General features: G+C 42.6%; 1 protein-coding gene across 1 annotated transcript; it reads left to right on the plus strand.

Annotated features, from left to right (window-relative positions):
- The first annotated feature begins 1385 nt into the window (after positions 1-1385).
- LOC124690905 lies at positions 1386-9733 on the plus strand. Its single transcript, XM_047224229.1, has 7 exons — positions 1386-1685; positions 4231-4713; positions 5597-8419; positions 8592-8645; positions 8806-9138; positions 9221-9395; positions 9491-9733. The coding sequence occupies exons 1-5, from the start codon at positions 1386-1388 to the stop codon at positions 9064-9066; spliced, it is 3921 nt and encodes a 1306-aa protein (XP_047080185.1). The 3' UTR covers positions 9067-9138; positions 9221-9395; positions 9491-9733.
- Positions 9734-10077: the final 344 nt, after the last annotated feature.

A 10077-nucleotide genomic window follows, 5' to 3' on the forward strand; every position in this document is an offset into this window, starting at 1 on the left:
AAAGCACAATACGGGTCCTAAAATAGACACACTACGTTAATCCACATCATCAGAATTATTTTAACTGTTAGATCTGTAATTTTAATGGACAAAATTTAAAGATTTTAGATACGAACATATATTTTATAGACATATGCGATATGTCATGTGTCAACTTCCGTTGGAAAGAAGAACAAAAGGAGTAGTTTTAAGGCATTACATGTACACTCATCACGTGTTCCCCACAACAACAAAAAGGCCCACATGTATTGTACATGGAAGGAAAATTACCATTAGCTCTCCTGTTTTTTTTTTGAGGTAATCTCTCCTGTTAGTATTCCAAGCACCATCACGTCACTTTTATTGCATATGAAGAAAAACATTAAAATTGGCTTTCGGTTATGATTTAACTTTGATCTAATTTTATGGCTATAATTTTAAGGAAAAAAAGTATGAATATCAGTCGGAATGTAGAGTAGCCAAAATATACATAAATAATATCCACATATCTCGTATCATGAGGTTATAAAAATTGGATTCATGCTTTATTTTAATAATCCATAGACAGTAGCATGATGTAGGGGTTGTCGACAAAATATGACCATCGTCATACATGCCATTATGCTGAGCTTTCTTGTCGGAAAAAGCATAGATGTTGGTATAGATTCTACATGGCCCGCAGTTCCGCCGACCAACGGAAGCCTTACGACGGGCCCTCAGCATATAGGGTATGTTGAGGGTGGCCGTCGGCATACCATTTTATTTTTTATATTAATTTTATTTTCGACTACTTAGTTGTGCGTCAAACAAAAGTGGTTCTAATAAAATAATTTACAATCTTAGAATAGAAATCATAATAGCACAACTATTTTGTTTTTAGGTGGACTAAAAACTCTTTATAAGGTAATGTGAATATATTTGAAGCTATAAGTTGATTTCATGCTACATTTGACATAATAAGGATGATGAATAAAATAATTTAAAATAATAGAATGGAGATCATAATAAGAATTTGTGTTTGTATTTATGTGAACTAAAGAACCATATTAAGTAATGTGAATATCTTTACACTGTGTTTGGATGTAAAGAATTCGGGGCTGGAATCAGGAATTCGGAATTCGGGAGCAAATTCCACCGTTTGGGCTGCCCTCTGAATTAGTGGCTGGAAACGGAACCCAATTCCGAGCGCCGGTCCTTCGCGTGTAAACAGACTGCTCACGATTCAGAGGTCAGCCCCTCGGAATCGCTTGGAAACGACCCCGCGCGTACCTATTCGCGAGCGAGCGAAACACAGCCAGGTCGTCTTCCTCGCGAGCAAACCCCCCGACAGCACCGGACTAGCGATCCCAGCGGCGCGCTCAGGTTTGGCCTCCCTCCCCATCTCCCTTCCCTAAACTCCCCCTCCCATGGCCGCCCTTCTCCAGGCCCTACCATCCCCGCCCCTATTCCCCCTGGCTACCCCCTCCCCGCCCGGTCCTAACCCTAAATCGCGGGCGCGACCAGATGGCAACGGGAGGGTGAACAGCGGCGGAGGCTGGAGGGTGAACTGCGGTGGCGGGAAGGTGAACATCGGCGGCGGCGGACTGTTTGTTCTTGGTCATGTTCTTCTTAATTTGTGCTACCCGGCGCTAATGAGCATGCTTCGATCTAAAATCACTATCACGTACTGGAAAAGACTAGTCTCCTCCTGTGCAACAACCTCAGCGGTGCTGATCTATCATCTCTAGTATAAGTGGCATCTGTGATTTCTTTTCATGAGTGGTCGTACATCCAATTTCAGTTTGTTCAGATTAAATAGGCAATCTTTTATTCTTCATTAGTTGTGATTACGAAGCATCCATGTAATATAGGAACTAACACGCGTATTTTCTTGTTCAGATGAACGAAACAGCCTTTTCAGATATAGCCTAGCTTCTGCATATTTGCCCAGGTGTTGGCGACTGATGAGTTCTGGCCGCAAAGAGGGAAAGCTACGGAGATGTTTCAAGTGCAGATCGAACGCCCTGATCAGTCCTAGGATATGCATCCATGATGTTTTTACCAACATATTCCAATTATTATAATGTTATTATGTGTGAAAAAAATAATATATACATATTCTAATGAACACATTTTTTTTTCTTACATGTACTTTATATTGTCCAAACTCAACAAATCATCAAATTCCATGATTTCTACATCCAAACATAAATTAGAATTGGGTACCACCTTTTAATTTCAACAGCAAATTCCAAGCACGCCAAACAATAGAATTTGAATTGGAAGTCATTTCCTTTCCATCTTGGATTTGGAATTTCCAGACAAATTCGATTCTAGACCCAATTCTATGCATCCAAACACAGCGTAAAACTATGAGTTGATTTCATAGTATTGACACAAGAAGGATAATGAAATCGCGTTTGCGAGGACCACCCTTCTAGGAAATTTCATCGTATTCGGCACGTACTCTTTATTAAAGTAAAGAAGAGAAAATAAGGCTAGAAAAATTATATGGTGAAGCAAACCACATGCATCATGATACACGTAGCAATCTTATACTTAGTTAACTGTGGTTGATTGATCTTCATGATCGTACATAAACACATCCGGCGATTGCTCTGGTGGATATTTTAGTTCACTACACCATGTTGATATTGACATTTTTTTTGTTTATAGGTTTATTGCCACTTATAGACTAGCTAACTCTAGAATTCTATGTTTTTTTGAGTTATTAATACCATGTGCTAATGACCATACAATAAGTCATTAATATGCAGCGACATTTATTTTGGAGCAAATGGGAGTATATGTTAGTCTACAAATTTATGTTCCCATGATTATGATATTCTATGCAATGTATTATAAATAGGGTTCATAGAATCAAAATATTGATGTTCAAACCGGTAGCATGATAATATCTGAAAATTTTAATTAATATTAAACACTTTCAACGGAGTAAATATCACCGTCGCTTTTGTGAGGGTCGCTGTCCTAGTTGATATATAACAATAGATGAATTAACTAAGGTAAGTAATAGATTAACGGACAATTGGTGAAATGTGCAACATATTATATGCATAAGTGGTGAAAATTGCGATTTTTTTTTTGTAAAAGTGGTGATCCTTGAAGAAACTTGTAGTGAAGGTGGTGGATAGTGCAACTTCCTAAAGCAATCAACATGGACATTTTATTCCAAATGAAGGCCCAATTTTTTTTGCACTGGCTTCGTCGCGTCCAAGGCCAATTCTAGCTTATTTATTTTACATATTGCGACAATATCACGTCCAAGGCAGGCAAATCTCCTTGTCGTAGCCATAGTGTCGGTGTCCATGTATGTGATGTCATAAATTTATGATGCCAAATAAATGTGCTTAGCCTAATTTATAGCATCTTTTGCATGATCTATGCATGTATACAAAGAATTCGTCCAAATCCTATGTTAGTTGACAACAAAGTCCTAACCAACTTCAACAATTGACATGTTGCATGTGTAACAATTTAGATCTAAAAGCAGACAACTAACTATTTATCTCTGTCGGGCATTTTTTGAGCACAAACAAAAGCACTCCTTTGTTTTTGAGAACAAGAAACAATCTTGGGCATCTGTCAACCACATGGGCCTAATTTTTTAAAAGTGGTGATCCTTGCAAAAGCTTGTAGTGAAGCTAGTGGATAATGCAACTTCCTAAAGGAATCAACATGGACATGTTAGGCCCAATTTTTTTTTGCACTGGCTTCGTCACGTGCAAGGGACAATTCTACCTTATTTATTCTACATATTGCGACAATATCTATGTATATGATGTTGATATTATCATTTCAAGCTCACATGAGTCAATAACTGGTCGAGGTTTGTTGCTACAACTTTTCTATGAGTATTAGTATTATGTCCTTTCTTTCGTTGAGTTGGTAAATGATGAAATAATGATGTGTTCCAATCTCCATGTCGTGGCCATAGTGGCGGTGTCCATGTGTGTGATGTCATAAATTTGTGATGCCAAATAAATGTGCTTTGCCTAATTTATAGCATATTTTGCATGATCTATGCATGTGTACAAAGAATTCGCCCAAATCCTGTGTCAGTTGACAACACAAGTATTATCCAACTTCAGCAACTGACATGTTGCAATTAGATCCAAAAGCAGACAACTAACTATTTACCTCTCTTGGGCACTTTATACAAAAAATAAAAAACTCTTGGGCATCTGTCAACCACATGGGCCCAATTTTCTAAAATCTTTCATTTCGTTATGGGCCGAGCCCATCAATCAGGCTCGCAACCTCCTCAAGTCGCAGACCCACCAGCAACGCCAAAGCGGAACTAGTACTTGGCTTCTTGTGCTGCGGCAGCGCGTCGCGACCACCGCCACCTCGCCGCCGGCGATGGAGCCGCCGTCGCCGCCTAAGGCGAGCCCCTCCTCCGCCGTGCGGGTCCTCTCGCGCACCCCACCTCCCTCCACCTCCTCCACCTCCGGCGCGGACGCCGCCGCCTCGCCGTCCCACGACGGCGGCGTGGTCGTTGTCGGCTTCGTGGGGTGCGCGGGGAGCGCGGCCCGCCTCGCTGACCGGATCCTCGACGCCCCCGTGTTCTCCCCCGGCGGCTCGGCCAGGACCCTAGCCGGGGCCGTCAGGTACCACCGCGACGGGGAGAGGAGGATGGTGTTCCTGCACCTCGCGCCCCCGCCCCCGCCGCTGGAGGCGGGACAAGGGAGCAGCGGAGGCGGGGACCTCCCGGAGCTGCTCTTCATGTTCTCGGTGAGTATGGCTCTTGCTCTGATTAAGCTCATTAGATGCCAGTCGAACTCTGAAGTCCCCGATTTTGCGCTTGTCTGATACTGATGAAACGGTATGCATATGCTGCCCATGTATATAAGTCTCCCCGGCTTCAATTTATCATGGTTGCTAGCTACCGATTCGAAGTACAAAGGCTGGGAGTGTGGGGGGCACAGATTTCTAGCGACTGTTGCCAAAGTTCAAAATCTATGTGTTTCTCATGCTTTGCTTTTGACACTTGCCATTATGGATAGTTTGGGTAAATAGCCTTTTCATTTTTCAGATTAGTCAACTGGACTGGATTGCATCACTGGATGGATAGTACACTTCCAGTGATTAGCTGCAACTAGCAGTGTTTTTCTCGTTACGCTTGCAAATGTAATGTGAACATTAAGTGAGTCTTGGTTTGCAAATTTTGTCTGATTTTGGAAGTTTGATTCACAAGGTGGTAGCTTAGTGCTATTTCTCTATTGCCGCGCTCCATCATCTTTCTTGGCTTGCTTATGGAGACATTAACACTTGTCGTAGATCGATGTGCATACTTTGCTAATCTAATTTCTGCGGGCTATATATGGCAGGCTGGCATTTACTAGTATCTAGTGCTTCGAGGTGGCATGTTAGAGCTGCATCTGCAACAGTCTTGCTTGCTTATATGTTACTGTATTTCAGATTTCATGCTCTAATCGTAGAGATACTAGTGTTTAATGTGGTATTTCCCAGATTCTTTTCCTGGTTGTTTGTTTTACCAATGTATTGATATATAGCTTTGTACGCAGAGGTGACTAATTCAAGTTTGAGATTCACTTATATGACAATAAAGATTAATTTCGAATATACGCTAATACTTTTTTGGGGGAGATTCTAGGTTTGCCATGTCATAATATTTCTCCAAGAAGGCTTCCGGTTCAACACACAGACCTTGAAGAACTTTAGACTGCTGCAATCCTCAAAGCATGCCCTCACACCATTTGCGAGGTCACTAGTAGCACCAGCAACGCCACCCAAAGCTGCTCCTTCTGGCACCCCAACCCGGCCTACCCGCAGGGCTTCAGCCAGCTCCCCTCCGGCACGTCGTGGAGGTCATTCAGGCCATCAACCCTCAGCCATCTCATTGATGTCAGGAACCGGTTCACATCCTTCTGTGTTGCCAGGCCAATGTATCCCAGTTGTTCTGTTTGTCTTTGAGGATGATATCATTGATGTTCCAAGTGCTGTAACGAGTCTGAGTCTGGATGATACGGGTGACACATCATCATCAAATCAGGCTTCTAGCACTGATGGCTTGCAAAAACAAAACCCGGCTTCAAAAGGTTCTGGCTCAGTGGTTATGCTCGCCCGGCCCACGAACAAATCTGATGGTAGTTTCAGCAAGAAGCTGCATTCCTCTCTGGAAGGTCAAATCCGTTTTTTGCTCAAGAAGTGTCGAACACTTACTGGTCTGGAGTCCGGGCATAATGGTCCAAGGGGTGTTGTTAATGTGAACCATCTTCCTTTGTTCTCACTTGATACATCTAGAGTTGTTGCCCTGTTGGACCGGTCAATTAATAAGAAACGAGAGCCATTGGATATCATTGATGGACTTTTTGAAGACTCTTTCAGCTCCAAAGCATCATTGGATGTTGCTTCATTAGAAAATAACTGCCAACCAACAAACCACGAAGATTTCCAGGTAATAAAGGATTTTATATTTCGGCAGTCAGATGGGCTGAGAGGGAGAGGAGTGTATTCAGGCAATGCGACTGCTGGCTCTGTTGCTGGTGTCGGTATGGTGGCTGCAGCAGCAGCTGCAGCAGCAGCGTCCGCATCAGCTGGGAAGCCAGTCAGTGTTCCTGATCTCCCTAGTTTTGATAAATGGTATTCCGCTAGTACATCTATTCTGTCTGGGCTGATCAGTAGAAAAGATGGGATCAGTAGTTCCAAAAGCATGAGTTCATCATCTACTCATACAAGTTCCAGTTTGAAGAATGAACAACTTTCTCCAGCAGGATCTAGTGCTATTGAATCTGCTTTATCTTGCCTGGAAAGCAACAAGGGGCTTAACATGAAATTTTCCTCATCTTGGTGCCAAAGGATGCTTCCAGTTGCTAAGGAGGTGTACTTGAAAGATTTGCCTGCCTTTTACCCAACCAGCGTTCATGACGTGCGGCTACAGAAAGCATTGCGGTCCTTTCACTCAACAGTTAAAGGACCAGCTGTCAAGGTATTCTCCAAGAAGCTAGAAGATGAATGCAAGAAAATCTGGGAAGCTGGAAGGCAGCAATGCGATGCCGTCAGTCTTACTGGCAGGCCTTGTAAGCACCAGCCACATGGTAAATTATCTTCATCAGAATCAGATGCAGTGGAACAACATTCTAGTGGATGCGTCTTCCTCCATGCATGTGCCTGTGGCCGGTCACGTCGCCTTAGAGATGATCCTTTTGACTTTGAGACAGCCAACATATCATTTAACTGTTTCTCTAATTGTGAAGATCTATTGCCTACCCTTGTGCTACCGAGGGGGGTTCATACCAGTTCATTTCCGGTATCCTTTTGGCGCTTGGTGCAACTGGGAGGAGCAAGATATTACAAGTCAACAAAAGGGTTGCTCCAAGCTGGATTTTGCTCGAAGGACAAATATCTTTTGAAGTGGACAATATCTCTTGGCAAAGGACAAGTGAAAAATAGCTCCCATGCTACCATTAAATCTTCCTCCCTGACATCTAATGTGAACTCCCAGACTCCACATGTTGCTTCTAGAGAAGTAAAGTCCATTCCAGCCCAAGTCACATCGGAGGTTAAAACTGCAAAGCTTGAAAATTCCAGAAAACAACCTGAACTGCAATCAGCAAACAACTCTGCTATTACTTTTGGTAAAGGTGTTCCAAATTTTACTATGAAGAAACCATTTGCTGAAGTTGTTGCAGGCAGCACAACTAAAGATTCAGAGTTTCCTGCTCTCCAGCTGAAGAGACCACCAAAGCCTGTTAGCCGAAAAGATGAACGGCAAATGAGCGTAGCGGAACAGAATAATGGCCAAAGTAATGCAACTCTCAGTCAAGGATCTATAGCTGAAAATGATTCGGAGAAGATGACCAGAAATATTAGTGAAAGTGCTGATGGCATGCCCTTTCTGCAGATCGGGAGCAACATAGTGCCAGTGATTGTTGGCAATGAGACTAAAGAAGCTACCGAAGCCATACAACAGTTTCTAGTATATGTCGGATTTGAGTACGAGTGTTCATATGGTCATCGTTTCTTACTTACAGAGAAATATCTCAAAGAGATGGATTCACCTTGTTTGCAGGATGAAAGATGTTATCAAAACAATGAAGCTGAAAGTAAGCACAGTTCACAAAAGTTGCTCCCAAATGCATCTAAGTTAACACCAGCGGTAAATGGAAACAATGGGCGGAAAGCCAATAGACCAGTGGAGTCATCAGGGAGAAATAGCAGGCAGCAATTGCTTCAGCCTCGCGTAGATGGAGAGAGCACGCGGCCTGGTCATATTCCTTCAGATCCACATAATGTGTCAAAGGGAGATCATTCTCTTCAATACATTACAGCTGATGATGGTGGAGAAGCATATTCGCTTTTGAACAGAAATCTTCCGATATATATGCACTGCCCACATTGCAAGAGCACAGATGGGAAGGGACATCAAGATGTAAAGGTTGCTGGTGCTGTGTCACAACTTCAACGAATTTTTATTGTAAGTTCAATGTTGAAGCTTTTTTATGTCAATTCTGCATATGATTTACATTTGGAACATGTGTTTGAAATTTTATTTATAATGCTGATATTTAAGCACTCCCTGCTGAACTTTGTAGCATGTATATACTTCGCAATCTTGTCATTCCACTGATGTTACTTTTTTGGTGCAGGTTACACCTGATTTCCCTGTTCTGTTGGCTAGCTGCCCAGTTGTACAGTTTGAGGCGAGTACAATCAATACTACCTATGTTATCTTCTCAAGTTTTAATATTGAGCAAATAACTTAGTCGATCATAGTATGGGTTCATGTGACAACAACTTTCTAATTAGGGCATGATTATGCTTCCTATTAATGGATTTCTTATTCTTCCTTTTTGTCATCAGAGGTCATGTTTACCACCGAATGTATCTGATCGTGATGAACAAGGATTGTTCAGTCTTGAATGTCGAGTTGTCCTTCCACCCGAGAGCTTTCTTACTATGAGGCTTCCATTTGTGTACGGTGCTGAGACAAGAGATGGAAGTAGATTTCCCCTGAAACATCTCGAGCAACAACCAGAGCTCACAGCCTGGCTTGTCGGAGGCACAGCTCTGCAAATTGTATCAGCAGGACATGCTACTGAGAAAAAAGCCGACGTGTCGTGATAAACTTGGGATCTAAAGGTTTAATGATTCAGGCATACTCTGTTCACATTCAGAATGTGCAATAGCCAACAGGTAAACATGGTAACATTAAATTTTACATGTTCTTCATCACCCACCTTCACTCTCTGTTTATTATCCATTTCTGATTCTTCAGTATGTATCCTGCACTCAAGGCATTGGATTCTTGGATTGCTTGCCAGTGTAAGTCGCAGCACGATTCCTGTCAGTGGTGTTTTGCTTCTGCTCCTGGATTTTATGCCGCCAAGCTGTTGATATAGCTACTGCAAGAATACTGCACAAGTGATGCACGTATAGAGCCAGAGATACAGGTATATGACTGCAGTGATGTCTTTCTACTCTTTTATGCCATGGTAATAGATCATCGGGGGTTACTAGCTAAGAGAAATGTTTGTTACTGATGCAGGCAACCGGACATCGTCTGCCGTGTTCCTTACTGAGTAGTAGGTAAAGCTTAACTGATGATTTAGGATATGTTTTGTTTAGATCCCCACCCTACAGATGAACCAAATCCCGCGGCCTATTACCTTGTCGCTGAAACTCTTGGTCTCATGAATTATCAGTTCAGCCTCATAACATATTCACTCTGTATCTGTAAAGAAAGGAAATAACGGTCTCTGAACGATGTGTTGCACAGAACTGCTGTCTAAAATTATCCCCCCATATTCCTATGTTTACGACGATTCCACATTGCATCTCACGTGTTGTCACGGAAGTTTCATGCAGACAGACACACACGGTTTGAGGCAAATCCAGAGGATAATTTTTGAAAAGTGACCTGAAAAATTCTGCACTTCTTCCTGCCTTTTCTTGGAGAAAATGTGAAAGTTCCAGGTTGTCAGCCGCCACCGCTCCTTCTAGGCTGGAGATCTGCAGAATGTTGAGACCGGAGGGAAACACATGAGCACCTCCGCCTACCGTCCTGCTTGCCAAGTGTAAAGGAAAGGCGCGTGAGAAAGTGGCGAGATCACAGTGAGACGATGGTGCGTCGTC

Source organism: Lolium rigidum, chromosome 2, assembly GCF_022539505.1.
Source record: "Lolium rigidum isolate FL_2022 chromosome 2, APGP_CSIRO_Lrig_0.1, whole genome shotgun sequence".
Classification (NCBI taxonomy): Eukaryota; Viridiplantae; Streptophyta; class Magnoliopsida; order Poales; family Poaceae; genus Lolium; species Lolium rigidum.

Excerpts from the sequence above, each read along its gene's own strand:
- LOC124690905 (XM_047224229.1), top strand. The coding sequence starts at position 1,386 with ATGGCCGCCCTTCTCCAGGCCCTACCATCCCCGCCCCTATTCCCCCTG. Across the intron at positions 1,686-4,230 it reads CCTGTGCAACAACCTCAGCG|GCTCGCAACCTCCTCAAGTC; the intron begins GTGCTGATCTAT and ends CCCATCAATCAG. Across the intron at positions 8,420-8,591 it reads AACTTCAACGAATTTTTATT|GTTACACCTGATTTCCCTGT; the intron begins GTAAGTTCAATG and ends TTTTTGGTGCAG.